We start from the raw sequence: 14,925 nt of genomic DNA, 5'->3' as shown, positions 1-14,925 counted from the left end.
TGCATGCCTGAGGCCCTGGGTTCGATTCCTCAGCACCACATAAGCAAAAAGAAAAAAGCCAGAAGTGGTTCTGTAGTTCAAGTGGTAGAGCACTAGCCTTGAGCTGAAGAGCTGAGGGACAGCGCCCAGGCCGAGTTCAGGCCCCAGGACCGGACCCCCCCAAATTTTTTTTTTTGAGTAGGGAGGTTTGAGGTTTGTCTAGGTGTTAGCCTGGACATTTGGCATATTGCTAGACCTTTCTGGAACTTCTCATTTGTCTTCCTCCCCTTTCTGCTTTTTGAACTCCTCCTCACATTCACGTTGAGATCAGCTGATCTATTCCATCTTCAGAACTGGCCATGGGGCACCTATCTGATACTTCAGCCCAGGGCCTCTTGCTTTCTCTCTGGCTCCCTAGACTTGCCCTGGGAATACACAGGCAGACCATAGGACCTGGGAGCGACACACCTGGGCCTTGTCTCAGCTGAGGACATTGAGACCAAGGTGTCCAGCCAGGGTGTATAAGAACACAGCCCTTTCCAAGGGGCTGCTGCGTCTAGCCTGCCTGCCACCTCAGAGCACAGGGTCCATTCTGTACACACCCAGTAGCTTCTGTGCTCATGAGCATGGGAATCTTAGCCTTTCACAGCCACTGGGCCTGCAGCAGTCCAGGTTCCTTTTGCATGATCCAAGGAGTTTTATCAGGTAATTGAGTAAGATACCAGTGTTGTGAAAATGAAAGAACCACATTGTCAGCAAGCAAGGACTAAGACTCCCACTTGACTTAGATTGGTCTGGTCCCTGAAAGCTCTAGCACAAAAATCCTATGCCACTTGGGTCTTCTCCTCAATGGTCTATCTTAGGCTCCCTGCCTCAGACTGAACTGATCAAGAAGAGGACCCCCTAATTTTGGACCAGGAAGGAGACAGCTGCCTGGTCTCTGGGTCCCCCATGGCTGGCTTGTCCTGCAGCAAGCTCAGTGGCAGGCTGTCCCTGAGCTGGAGGAAGGGAGTGCAGCTGTATAAATCAGACAGCAGGGCCTGGTGCTGATTTTTCCCTGCCCTCCGCAGTGATCCCAGCAGCTGACCTGTCACAACAGATCTCCACTGCGGGCACTGAGGCCTCGGGTACTGGCAACATGAAGTTCATGCTCAATGGGGCGCTCACCATTGGCACCATGGACGGGGCCAATGTGGAGATGGCTGAGGAAGCTGGGGTCGAAAACCTCTTCATCTTTGGCATGAGGGTAGAAGATGTTGAGGCTCTGGACCAGAAAGGGTGAGTGAGAGTCCTCCATGTATGCTAATGAAGTATGTGGCAGCTCTGGGGAAGAAGCTGTGGACAGCAGCATGGAGCAAGGGGCCAAGGCTGGCCGAAAGGCCTTCCAGTGGCTATGTGCTTAGTGAGATGATCAGTCCCTTCAAGGTTCAAGGATGCTGGATACCTGCGAGGCTGCTGGGGTAGGAGCTTGGCACTTGTTTCTATGACAGTCCATAGCATCTGGGCCTCAGGCCAGTGAAGGGCTGGCTTTACTCGTCACTACTGGGGAAGGGCCTCCTCCTGGACAGACACTGCTTAGACATTAGTGCTAGACACAGCAAACACCTGCATTACCAGAAGCACACAGTTGACTTGGGGCCTCACTGTTGATCCCTGGCCTAACTTGTCAATTATCTTTTTATTTCTAAATACTTTTACATTTGCAGAAACTTCGTAATCACCCTATACAGCTTTCATCTACCTTCTCCCAGTTCCCTGTTGTTAAAGTAAGCCTTCTCCCAGTTCCCTGTTGTTAAAGTAAGCCATAGTGCAGAATACTGCTAGCTATGAAAGTCCATGTTGTATTCTTAAGTTTACCAGTCTTTCCATTAATGCCCTCTTTCTGCCCTAGGACCCCATGCAGGGCTCCCCATCTCTTGACTGAAATTTCTAGTTTTCCCTGCTTCATTGACCTTGACCCTCATTCTGAAGGAAGATTTAAAAGAAAAAGGCAGTATTGTATAATTGACTTTAAAGGTCTTGAGGAGTCAGCAAGACTTTAAAGATAGCACTAGGGTTCACCCGTAAATGTACCTCAAAATTCAACTGTGTCCTCATCACCCAGAGCCTATACAAGGCTTCCACCTGCATCTTCCTGCCTGTGCTGTGTCCTGGGGTCTTCAAGCCTGCTACCCCACCCAGGCCCTCTGATGACCATGGCTGGCTCTGGCTTACCCAGTTTGGTTTTCCTTCATTCTTGGGTCCAGAGAAGGTGATCCTCTCAGGGAAGCTTCTGCATTTTTAAAAGCTTGGCCTAGGATTTCACAGCAAGGCAAGTCTGAGCGGCTCAGCTTCATTCATAGAAATACAATGTGAGTCATACAATGTGAGTCATACATGCACAGCTTAGTAACAGCATTGCTTGAAACTAAAGGCTTACGGTATGTTATCACTTAATCCAGCCATTTCTCAAAGGTTGGTAGCCAATAGATGATAGCTGCTGTTCTGGACCCCCAGATACAAGCTGGGGTCTGTGTACACTACTTGTCCTCCAAAGCTGCCAGTCTTGGGACACTAATGCACCAAATCTCTCCACAGGTACAATGCCAGAGAGTTCTATGAACGCCTACCTGAGCTGAGACAGGCTGTGGACCAGATTGGCAGTGGTTTTTTTTCTCCTAAGGATCCAGACTGCTTCAAGGATGTGGTCAACATGCTAATGTACCATGACAGGTGGGTGCCTCTCCCTCTTGCTTGCTTCTCCCATCAGCTGCATAGTTGCCACCATTGGGACGAACGGTCCTTCTGGTGGGCTGAGAATTATATTATTTGGAGGACAAGACATATGCTTTCATGAAGCCTTATCTAAGCTGACCTGACAGCCAAACACAGTGTAAGGCTTTACAGTGGACTCTGGCAGTATCTTGGTGAGAGTTCATGGACGACTGTGGGAACTGGAAGCTGGAAGACTTGTCCCTTGGTTGGCTGGAAGCCAGTAGAGGGCGTCCAGGGATCACAGGCAACACAGGAACCAAGAAGGGAGGGCTGTGGAACTGCAATTTAAATGAATTAACCCCACAGGTGCCAGTGGTTCATGCCTATAATCCAAGCTACTGAGGAGGCTTAGATCTGATGACCATGGTTTGAAGCCAGCCTGGGCAAGAAAGTCTGTGAGACTCTTATCTCCAGTTAGTCACAGAAAAAACGGGAAGTAATGCTGTGGCTCAAGTGGTAGAGCACTAACCTTGAGCAAAAGGAGCCCAGAGACAGTTCTATCCCACAACTGGCAAAAACAAACAAAAAACCACACACACACAAATGACACTTTAAACTTACAGTTGGCATTTAGTTACAGTGCAATTAACATAGGGTTAAAATTGATCTGAATTACCTAACAGGCCAGCAGAGCCCTCTTCTCATAGCAGCTCTTCATCCTTTCCTACTGGTAAAAGTTGAACCTAGTTATTTTTCTTTTGCCTATTCTTGGGCTTGAACTCAGGGCCTGGGCCCTGTCCCTGAGCCTCTCTCTGCTCAAAGCTAGCACTCTAGCACTTTACCACTTGAGCCATAGTACCACTTCTGGCCTTTACTGTTTATGTGGTACTGAGGAATAGAACCCAGGGTTTCATGCATGCTAGGCAAGCACTCTTAACCACTGAGCCACCTTCCCAGCCCACTGGGCTAGTTTTTTGTTTGTTTGTTTTTGTGGGGCCTGAACTGTGGGCCTGGGCCCTGTCTCTCAGCTCTTCAGCTCAAAGCTAGCGCTCTACCACTTGAGCCACAGCGCTACTTCCGGCTTTTTTTTCTTTTTGCTTATGTGGTGCTGAGGAATCGAACCCAGGGCCTCATGCTTGCAAGGCAAGTGCTCTACCACTGAGCCACCTTCCCAGCCCCTGTTCTTTTTTTTTTTTTTTTTTTTAAGACTGTCACCAAGCTGGTTTCAGTCAGACAAGATCATGATCCTTGTTTATATCTGTGCTAAAGCTGGATACTCTCCTGCTTATGATGGCTTATAATGAACATTTTTTATGACATAAAAAAATTCTAAATGATTTTTGTTACAGATAAGTATTTCAGGATGCTCAACCAAAACCAGGCACAAAAATATATTATGATAAAAATTCTTTGCAGAATAGATTGAAAGTAGAAGTTCAAAGAGAATGGAATAAAATTTCCAGTTGTTACATTACATCTTACATTCTACAAACAAGGAGGATCTTTATAAATAGTGAATTTCAGAGCTGAGTGCTAGTGGGTCATGCTTGTAAACCTAGTTGCTCAGAAGGCTGAGATGAGGATCATCTGGTTCAAAGCCAGCCCAGGCAGGAAAGTCTGTGTCTTTTTGCCAATTAACCACCAAAAGGCCACAAGTGAAGCTGTGTCTTATGTGGTTCAATGCAAGCTTTGAGCACCAGGCCCTGAGTTCAAACCCCAGTACCAGTGCACGTGCGTGCACATGCACACCCTACACATACAAACAGTAAATTTTATAATTTGTGCGTCGGACTCAATAGTAAACTGAAATGCATTTCAATAATTCATAAATCTGCACTTTTGTCTATGTCATCAGTTCTCAGACTTGGGAACACATGCTAAAGAAGGTGCCATCTCTCAGCAAGAGCTTCTTGGCCATGGCAGGTGAAGTGGGCTCATGGCTCAGTCTGCAGAATGTGCGAGCATGTACGGCTCCGACCACCCATGCTAGTTGCACTGTAAATGCTAGTCCCTTAAAGGAATAGTGTGCTGAAATGAGTTTTTATTTCCCTAAAACAGCATTCCCAGTACAATAATGTTACTCACAGAAAAGCCCTGTAGACAAATGGATCTGGTGCAGCCTAGTGCCCACAAACACAGCGGGGTCCTTCACTCTGGTCTCCAACAGAGCTAGGATGTGAGGGCCAGATGGGTAGTTCCTGACCCTGCTGAGGGACTGGCCTCTGACAACAGTGGCTGTTCCAGGTAGGATTCCTTGGCACCTGCCGCTTGCTGTCCTGACCCAGCCTGCTGCCACTGTTTCAGGTTCAAGGTGTTTGCAGACTATGAAGCCTACGTGGAATGCCAGGCCCAGGTGGACCAGCTGTACCGGGTAAGGTTCAAGGCCCAGAGACCAGCAGAGAGCAGCTGGGTCTCTGGGGAAGTGATGGACTGACTGGGTCAGATTCTTCACATAGTGGAAATAAGCCCTTGGCTAAGGCCAGAGGGGTTTCAGTTTTTTCACCAGTGGGTCCCACCTGCTTCTAGGTCAATTGCGGTCATTTCCTGTTTTGGGGAAATGGCTCCTGATAGCCAAGACCAGAAATGGGAGACCTAGAAACCGAGTTACCCTTCAGGCCCCAGGGAGAAGCCTTCCTCAGTCTGGGCTGACCTCTAGTCTGACCCTATCATGGAGGCCTCTTCGGTGCTGGCTGTAGCCTAGGAGCAGCTTGAAGCTCTGGAGGAGCTGTTATGAAGCCCTGGGTCAAAGGGGACCCTTTGTCTGAGGGTATTGAATCCACCTGAGGCAACTGCTTACCTTAATACTGTTTTTCCAGGACAGAAACCCTCCTAGTCTTCCTTTTTAACTGCAGTGTAGCTTTTCTGATTCTCTAAGTTCCTCTTTTTCTGTCAGGCTTTCCAGGGGCCCAGAGCTCATCTGGGAACACTCCTTATGTTGTAGAAACTCAGGCTCAACTAGGAGACCTCAGCCTTGCTAAAGGTGCCAAAGATTTATCAGCCTCTTTTTCCCCTGCAGAACCCCACAGAGTGGACCAAGAAGGTCATCAAGAACATTGCCTGCTCGGGCAAGTTCTCTAGTGACCGGACCATCACGGAGTATGCCCGGGACATCTGGGGTGTGGAGCCCTCTGACCTGCAGATCCCGCCCCCCAACCTCCCCAAGGACTAGGCACCCCACGTAGCAGGACCAGTGGGCATCTGGCTTGACTACTTCAGTTTCCAAACACCCTGCCAGCAGCTGGTGGGTCCTACTTTTCTTCAGTGCTGCCCTCCTGGTTTCCTATAAAGGAAATAATGGAGTTTGCAGCATCTGTGGTCTTGGATGGCCCCAGATGTGAACAGAGATGGAGCCAGCTGCCACCCCCCCCCAAGAAACTGTACACATCTTGCCATGAGTTTAGGTCTTTAGTTTTGAGCATCTGGGTTCTCAGGTCTGGTCAGGTGGCCATGGTGAAGCCTGAAGACCTGTGTTTGGAAGCCTGTGGGCCACTAGCCATAGGGCCTCCTTGTCCCAGCTCTGCCTCCTGGCCCTGTTGGGAAGACTTGGACCCTTCAGACTTCATTCCCCACAGCTGCCTTTCTTCTGCCCCCTCTCTGGGATTCTGCTCCTGGTAAATGGGTCAAGGACCCAGGTGGGCCCAGCCCTTTGTAGCCATCTTGGGAGCCATATAGGTGCTTGGGACCGTTAGGGAAGGACCCGTGTCCCACATCTCAAGAGGCCTTAGTTATGACAAAGCTGATTGACTGATGTAGGGTTTTGTTCTGCTTTTTCAAAGGAATAAAGTAGCTGAAGCCTTCTCTTGTTTTAGCAATTCTAACTTGTACTTCCATAGTCAGTGTTGTATCTGGAGGTGTTCCTGACAGGATTACTGCCTATCCTGCCCTAGTGTGGATCTGAGCCCTCTAGACACCTACTGTCCATGTCCTGAGGTTCCATAAATGCAACAGTCTTGTGGGGGCATCTGCACCAGTGAACCCAGAGGAGACATTTCTGCTCTGCTCTTACAGCAGCCTGGTCAGAATGCAAGCTTGAGCCCATCTCAGCCATCCCTTTCCTCTATGAGCTATGAGTCAGGGTAGAACCTGCCTCAGTGCTGCCCATTACCATGGGTGATAGTTGGAGAAATCATGTGGATCTATCTTTCTGGAGGCTTCCATACCGCATTGCATGCTGGACCTGGGTGTGGGATGAGGCTCTTCCCTCATCCCAGGCCTGCAGTAGTATCTTCCCACGAAAACTCACCAGAACCACTGTGGTATTCTTTGGGGTGGGGACAAGTTCTAGGGCTGGTCATCTGCCCTGTGGGGTGGCCCCATGCATGAGGCTGTATTCCCTAAAGCCACTGTGTGTGACTGCCACCCTGCCACTTGCTATTACTGCCTCAAAAGAAACAGATTAAACTTTTATGTCCATGGTCAGTTGATGTGCTGTCTGTTTTACTCACTGTCTTTTCAACTCTGAATTTTCCATGGGAAGCGAGAGGACGGGGCCTATAAATTGGGGCTGGCATCGCACACAGATAGACTTCATTCTTCCCTCTGTAACCAAGATCTGGGCTGAGTTGTGGCCCAGCATCCTGGGACTGCAGACAGATTCATTCTCATCTCCACTGAGTGTGGGACTTAGAGCCATTGTGCCTGGAAATCCCACTCACTCTTAAAAGTCAAGTCTAGCCACGTGAGAACATTTTCCTCTGGGGACAAAGCAAGCATTGCATTTCTAGTGTGAACTGTATCTGGCCTCTTTTTACTTGCTGCCTTTGCCACCCTTTTTTTTTTGGGGGGGTGCTCTGGGGACCAAATGGTTCTTGCTAAATTGTATATACAGCTAGAGTCCAAAACCAAGAGGGAGGGGCAGGAATGTAGCTCAGTAGTACTGCATCAGCACTACAACCCCCAGCACTGCAAAAAGAAATCAGGAAGGACCTGAGTACTGTGGGGTGATGTGTATATTCCGGTAGGAGGGCTGTAGACCTCCTGCTTATGGCCACACAGCTTGATGCTGCACTTTCCCCCCCCCTCCAGAAATAACCCAGGACATCTGTGATCCCCACGTCCGTGGCTCTTGGGACACGTTTGTCTACACAGTTGACAGCACAGTGCTTACCTTCAGAGCATGCCTCCTCTGCACAGCTTCCTTCAGTGTCCCCAGGGGCCTCGTATTGACCACACTCTGATCTTGCAGCCAAAGGCTCTGAGACCCCACTGGGTGTGGGGAGCTTGGCTCAAATTATCTGGTAGATGACAGCAGAGCTGTTGCCAGCTCTTGTAATTCGCCTTCAGTCAGCCTGTTAAAACACTTGCAAACAGCACTAACAGCTTGTATTTTAAATCTTTATATTTGGCTTCATTGTCCCCACTCCCACCAAAGAATCTGAGGTAGTCTTCAGGACAGAAAGAGAAGTGGGCGGGAGAAAGACAAGACTGGCTTGGGAAGAATCAGGGAACATCACCTCACTTGTATGCTGGAAGCCATGGTGTGTGATGGCAGGAGGATCCCAGCTTGACTGTAGTTGAGGCCACTGCTGGCACATGCAGGAGCTATGTTTGTGAATCAAAGGCCACCGGCACAGACCAGAGTGACACATGGAAGCTGAGGGGGGGTGCGGGGTGTTCCAGACTTGATGGCCTCCCTAAGTTGGGGCAATACGTACGTACACTAAGCTCTGGGAAATGGACATGCTTTAGTCAGATCAGGGCTTTGGCCAGAAAGAATTAATGCGTTTGTCACAAACTCGGGAGTCCAGTTTCAACTCTGGTGAGGGAAAAATATTTGAGAATCGATGACAGCTTCTGAGAATGGGAGGGTATAACCTGTGCTGGCCTTGGGATGTCCAGCTGGTCTATAGCTGCTAATGCTAGGCAGCAGAGCTCGGAGAAAGGCAAGTGGCCAAGCCCTCCTTTTCCAGAGCTGAGGACCTACAAGGGAAAGGCCAGGCTCAGGGCAGGTGGAAATCCTGGTGGATTTGGACCCTTATGTCTTACATATGCAAAATGTGGAAAAATAAATAGTGTACTCCAATCACATAGACAGAATGGGCCTGTTCTTACTAAGCCATGCATGCTGTCTTCTTCCAGAGGTTTCTTGGCTTGGGATGTGACTACATACCTGACTCTTCACTATACTGGCATATGTGCGTTAATGGACATGACAGCTACAGGGAGGGCTGGTTTGATTAAAAAAGGCCCTAAAGCACATCTGTTCAAGAGATACCCCAGTGAACAAATTAGACAATGTTCTTGGTCCATGTCAAAGTCCCTGGCCTTGAGGCTTAATCTTTTCTCTAAGAAGATATATACATATATATATATGTATGTATATATATGTATACATATATATACACACACACATATATATATGTATATACATGCATATACATGTGTGTGTGTGTGTGTGTGTGTGTGTGTGTGACAAAGCCCAATACCCATAATCAATCACTGCAGGGAAAGGGTCACTTAAGTAGGACTGCATTTTAGGAAAAGACTACCTGCAAGATCTGGAAATACTGTCCTGAATCAGAAAGAGCCCTAGCATCTGGAAAGGGAGGGGGGGCAGGGGTGAGAGGAGAATGGGAACTTAACAGCCCTATACCCACTTCGTGTGTCCAGGACAGTACTGGGGTTGTGGTCGGGGCCCGGGTAAACATCCCATCAAGAGGTAACACCGACTCCTGCTTTGTAGAGAAAAACCACAAACAGACCACCACCACAATTTTATTCTTAAATAAATGCTCAGTCTACGGCCAGGTTAGACGGATGGGTGGACAGATTAGGAAGGAGTGCATATCTGGGCACCTTCCCTCTGTGGGTAAACGGGCACCCAGAGGAGGCAGAAACAGCCGAGGAAGGCAAGCAGGTACATGGGCCAAAGGGACGATGGAACCATTACACTAGATTCTGCATGTGCCGAGAAGGCAGAAAGAACAGTCTTTCCACATTCTCAGCCGTGTCGCCAGAAATCCCAGAGTTGTCCTGAGACCCCACACCCCCTCCCAGGCTCCTGTGCTCAGCTCAGGAAGTATGGGATCAACCAGGTGACACCACTGCTGTCACAAAATCTTCCCAACAAGAACTCGGGAGTGGAAGCTGGAGGAAGCGGGGCCACATGCCCACCACAGATCCAGGCTCCAGCCACCTGCACCACACTGTACCACAGATGTGCGTGACTTCCGTCCCTGCCTGCTGCATCTCAGTCCTCTCTCCAAGTGTGCTGGACTCCTGGGCTCCTGTGGGTACTTCAGGAGCCCTAGGGTGCTGGGCTGCTGACCAGAGGAAAAGGGGAGGAGGGCAGGTCTTCAAGTCTTCATGCTCCCTTCACAGGCCAGTCTCAATGCTGGCGCTCTGGTTCCAGCTTCCCCAGAAATTCCCTAGACCAGAAGAAGACCATCATAAGCTGAATCTCAAGTCAGAGCAAAGCACCTGTTCTTTGCATCTTCAGTGGATGTCGGATGAGGTGGAAGCCACCAGAGAAAGCAGACTAGAACCCCAGGAGGACAGGACAGACTCTTTTTGTAGGACCCATGGGGCACACGTGATGTCAAATCCCAACACAGAATGAGAGGGCGCTTGGAGCTAGGCCAGAGGATGAGAGCGGTAATATTGGTTAAGATGCACTGTACACAAACTGACATGTTAAACTGAGACCCCTTTGTACAACTAAAGATACAAACTTTAAATATATTCACACCTAAAATTTCTGCCATACCTCTTTTATAATGGGGGGAAATGACAATCCCAGAGAATACCTCTGTTTCAACCCCATTTCTCGTCTCAGCAACCCACACCCTGGTGGCCAATGCCTGTAATCCTAGCTACTTGGGAGGCTGAGATCTGAGGATTGAGGTGTAAAGCCAAGCCAGGCAGGAAAGTCCATGGGATTCTTACAAACTTTAAAAAAAAAATGTTGGAAGTAGAGCTGTGGCTCAAGTGGTAGAGTGCCAACCTTGAGCAAAAAAAGCTCAGGGACAGCACCCAGGCCCTACGTTCAAGTCTCAAGACCAGCACAAAAAGAAAAAAACAAAAATAAAAGGTTGTGCCTGTAATCCTAGCTACTCAGGAGGCTGAGATCAGGATTATGGTTCAAAGCCAGTCTGGGAAGGAAAGTCCATGAGACTTATATCCAATTAACCACCAGAAAACTTGAAGTGGGGCTGTGGCTCAAGTGGTAGAGCACTCAACTTGAGCAGAAGAGCTGAGGGACAACGCCCAGGCCCAGAGTTCAAGCCCCAGGACCAACAACAAGAAAAAAAAGTTAACCTCAGGAGTGGGCAACAGCTAGCTTGTGGGTCATATAGGGCACTCAAAATCATTTGATCATGCTTCTCATCAGCTGCCTGCAGCTGTCTTCCTGTATTGATAATTTGTGTATTAGTTATAACTATCAAAGGGCACTTGGCATTTAAGAGTTTCCCCACTCCTGCAATTTAAAGAAATGCAGCTTTGCCTTTGCCTTGAGAGCTCTTGAAGGCAGCTAGTCTGCAGTAGAATTCCATGTGGGCCACACCTCCCTGGGTTGACAACTCCAGCAACCAATTCTGGTTGCCTGCAGGAAGATATTCACTTGAACTGCTTCTCAAAGCCAATTTGCACAAGAGAGCAAAAATGACTAGCACCGTGACCAACCATAGAAGTCTCTGCAACCCAGTGGCTGCTGTCCCAGCACTGGGCAACAGCCCAGGCTGGTGACTCCTTCACCCTGAGCATAAGGAGGTTTACATCTTGCTCAGGAATACACACTGGTAGCACTGCAAGGGCCTATGTCATCTGACCAGGAAGGAAGTGAGGCTGGGAGCAGTCTGGACAGAAACCTGGGGGTTAGGAGTGGAAAAGGGGGTACGGTGAAACACTGCCCCAGGCCCCAGTTGGTACCCTTGGCTCTCTGAGCTGCAGCCCATGTCCTGCCCAAGATTCTGGTTGGTGTGGGCAGCAAGAAACAGTGTTGCTTCAAGAAGCAGCTGGAGGCCAGCTGTTTTTTCAAAAGCCAAGGCCAGAGCCCCCTGCAAAGGTAGCAGCTGGGAAGGTTGCAGTGGAAAGGGCCCCGAGGGCCACTCTGCAAAGGCAGGGTATCTGAGTGCTCCTATCCACATGTGGTCGTCTGGGAGTGGGGATGGTGCACGTACCCAGTGTGGCCAGCTCCTCCACATTGGCACTGGCATATATAAACTGTGTAGCAAGGAGACTACCCACCTTAACCACAACAGTCCAGGGAGAGTGACGTCAATGAAAACTCTCACTGTGAACCCGACTCACAAGACCCAGTGGCTCCCTCAGGTGCTCAAACATATCTAGTTCTGAGTCACTGCTGCCCAGGTGAGAAGAGTTCTCACCTCAGTATCCGAGGAAGCTCAGGGCTCTTGTAGATGTACTTGTGTCTGTAGCCAAGGTCTGAGTGGAAGGGGATAAACTGAACTTTGAAGTCTCGGAAGCTTCGAGATGGTGCAGCAATATTGTAGAGCTGGAGAGAGGAAGAGATGGGTCAGAACCCAGAGGGTGGGGCCTGAGCAAGTCTCCCCTGCAGTCTCCCCTCCAATCAAGACTGCTTCCCACCACGAACAGACCAAGCTCCATGGGCCCTGCTATTTGCTGCAGCTGGTCACAGCCAGGGGGCCAGGACTTGGTGAGGCCCCCATTCTAGGCCTTCTCTGTCCTCACACCTCCCAGACTGCCCTTCTTAAGTGCAGCACCTCAGTGCCAGAGGCAATCCTGATGACAGGGACAGTGCAGTGGCCAGGCAGGGCCCTGGGATGCAAAGCACTCTTTGCTTCAGGCTTTGCTCTGGGTTCTCGGGTCAAGACCAATAGCAAGGTGGCTCACGATCTGCTCCATGGATGGCTGAAGGTATGTGCGACTGAGCAGTGCCCTGCTGGGCAGCACTACGTCCTCTCACATGGCTTCATTTTCTGTATACCATGTGGAGCCTAACCTGAGCCCTGGGGCAAACTGGCATGTGCAGCAGGGAGACCAACCATCCCCAAAGCTCACCTGCCTCTCTGCTGGGCCCCACTAGGTGCTCTCTACCCTGTTCCTTCCCACAAATCCAATCTGCTTCCTGACAGCAAAGTCAGCAAAAAGATGTTTCACAAAAACAAATGCTGAGGAGCTCTCCCACACTGACCTGGGCCCTGATAATATGTACCTCAGAAGGACCCCTTTGCTTATTTTCCCTAATTCCTCTTGTGCATGGTGTCAGTCCTGACTCTGATATCAGACCTCTCAGCCCCATCCCAGGCAGCCTGGAGGTGATGCAGGAAGAATGAAATGGTCTCTGAGGCTGATGAGCCCACCCCATGACAAGACATGCAGGGTCCCCCGATCCACCAACAGATGCTAGGCAAGGCCACTCACCTTCCTGCCGAGCTGGAAGGGCACGACCGGGTCGTCCTCAGCGTGCAGGATGAGCAGGGGGCAGGAGATGTGCTTCACACTGGGAAAAGGAGGGGGGTAGATGAAGGCCCTGGAGAGGGTGGGTCCCCTGGACCCTTCACCCAGGCAGGGTACGTTTCACCTGGGTGCTTAACAGGTTAACATTCTGGTGGGTTTCTTTTCACTTCAGCACTAAGATAATGTTTTTAGTTCTTTTCTTTACATCTATTCCAGCTAAGTCACAGGTATCAATCAAATCCAGAGATCAATTCATTCATTCTCTCAGATCTGGGTCCTGCACAGTAGATATACCTTTAAAAGTTTATTTATAACCTGGGTAATGTATGTGGGCTAAAAAACTGATTGCAACGGAGTGTCACCATGAATGTGTTGCTGCATACCTGCAATCCCAACACTCAGAAGGCTAAGGCAGAAAGAGCTCCAGTTCAAGGTCAGCCTGAGCTGTATTTCAAGACCTCAAATGTCAAAGCCTGAAAAACCAGGGCCTGAAGATGCAGTACCGTGGCCTGGCACACACACACCATTCTGGGTTCCATCTCTAGCACGGTGTTAAAAAAAAAAAATGTAGCCCAGCACTGGTGGCTCACGCCTGTAATTCTAGCTACTCAGGAGGCTGAAAACTGAGGATCATGATTCGAAGCCAGCCCAGGCAGTAAAGACTCTTTATCTCCAATTAGCCACTAGAAAACTGGAAGTGGCACTGTGGCTCAAAGTGGTAGAACACTAGCCTTGAGCAAACGAGCTCAGAGACAGCACCCAGACCCCAAATTCAAGCTCCATGACCACCCCCCCCCGAAAAAAAATTGTAACCGCTCTGTACATCACCTTTGCAATAAAATTTACATTTGTTAAAAAAAATGTACCATTAGGCTGGTTTAAACAGCCATTATGTGACAAAGTGTAACCTCATTGGCCACAGGCGTGTGGTCTAGTATGACTGCAATCTTTTGGGTGTGTGACAATCTCATTGGTCACCTGCGTGACCAGGCTTGACCTTGTGAATTTTGCCTTTAAAAACTTAAGTATGTGGACCACTAGGGGTCGCAGTATCAGCTCCTGAGCCTGTGCTGCGGCCCTGGCCGGTCGGTGTAGGAACCTTCTCAATAAAGTTGCTCCTTTATTTAAAAAAAAAAAAAAATGTGCCAATACTCTAATTTCTTTGATATCCATGATATTAAAGGCCAGTTAGGCCACTCTCTTAATGTTTATAAGGAAATTAAAACTGTCCGTGACTTCAGTAGCTCCAGATCCTTTCAGAAAGCCACACAGCAAAAGGCCGGGCTGTGAAGACTGGACAGGGCTGGAGCTCTTAGGTGGCCACCTGACCTGAGTGTCTATCTTGATCTTCCAACAGGACTGTGCACTCTCTGAGGGCAGTGCTGGCCCGTCCTGGCACCTGGAACAGGGCGAGGGTTGGGGAAAGCTTATCATCCAAGGTGTACAGCTCCTGCTAGTGGCATACTGGACATATGCTCGCTTCATGGAAGAGCATTTCTGATGTGGGAAGCAGGAAGTACTCGACAAACACTGCTCACAGGGCTCCAGGAGTCCTGTCTGTACAAGAGCTGGGCCTATTCCCACTGATGGAGGATGGAGTGTGGCATGGCAGTCATCTACAGCCACCGGGGTGATAGGAGGCTGGGACTGAGCAAAGATGGCTTCCTGGAGAACAATATTCATGGCTGTTAAGAAGGAACCAGTTTATTCAGATAATTTCCCTTATATACTAAAATAATATGAACAAAAGTGGGGGGTTGCTTATAATGTTTGTTCAGATTTTAGTTCCTTATATTTTTATCTATAGAATCAAAACACAAAATAGAAGGGAAAAATAGTCCATTTTTAAAAACATCCTACTTCGAAGTACAG

The 14,925-nt window shown here is 49.1% G+C and overlaps 2 protein-coding genes across 4 annotated transcripts in view; one reads left to right on the top strand and one right to left on the bottom strand.

The window, feature by feature from the left end:
• The window catches only part of Pygb (glycogen phosphorylase B), a 46,972-nt gene extending 39,880 nt beyond the window's left edge, over nucleotides 1-7,092 (top strand). For both annotated transcript variants that reach the window (XM_070006629.1, XM_070006630.1), the window contains exons 17-20: nucleotides 1,050-1,257; nucleotides 2,557-2,691; nucleotides 4,978-5,044; nucleotides 5,690-7,092. In XM_070006629.1, coding sequence (XP_069862730.1) covers nucleotides 1,050-1,257; nucleotides 2,557-2,691; nucleotides 4,978-5,044; nucleotides 5,690-5,842 — 563 coding nt within the window. In that variant the 3' untranslated portion in view covers nucleotides 5,843-7,092. The remainder of the gene's footprint in view (nucleotides 1-1,049; nucleotides 1,258-2,556; nucleotides 2,692-4,977; nucleotides 5,045-5,689) is intronic.
• Nucleotides 7,093-9,371: 2,279 nt separating this feature from the next.
• The window catches only part of Abhd12 (abhydrolase domain containing 12, lysophospholipase), an 86,702-nt gene continuing 81,148 nt past the window's right edge, over nucleotides 9,372-14,925 (bottom strand). For both annotated transcript variants that reach the window (XM_070006627.1, XM_070006628.1), the window contains exons 11-13: nucleotides 13,018-13,096; nucleotides 12,000-12,127; nucleotides 9,372-10,040 (exon numbers count right to left, since the gene is read on the bottom strand). In XM_070006627.1, the coding sequence (XP_069862728.1) occupies nucleotides 10,001-10,040; nucleotides 12,000-12,127; nucleotides 13,018-13,096 (247 nt within the window). In that variant the 3' untranslated portion in view covers nucleotides 9,372-10,000. The remainder of the gene's footprint in view (nucleotides 10,041-11,999; nucleotides 12,128-13,017; nucleotides 13,097-14,925) is intronic.

Source organism: Dipodomys merriami, unplaced genomic scaffold, assembly GCF_024711535.1.
Source record: "Dipodomys merriami isolate MVZ:Mamm:240054 unplaced genomic scaffold, mDipMer1.0.p SCAF_7, whole genome shotgun sequence".
NCBI lineage: Eukaryota > Metazoa > Chordata > Mammalia > Rodentia > Heteromyidae > Dipodomys > Dipodomys merriami.
The sequence above is the reverse complement of the archived record's forward strand: the minus strand, read 5'-3'. Positions and strand labels throughout refer to the sequence as shown.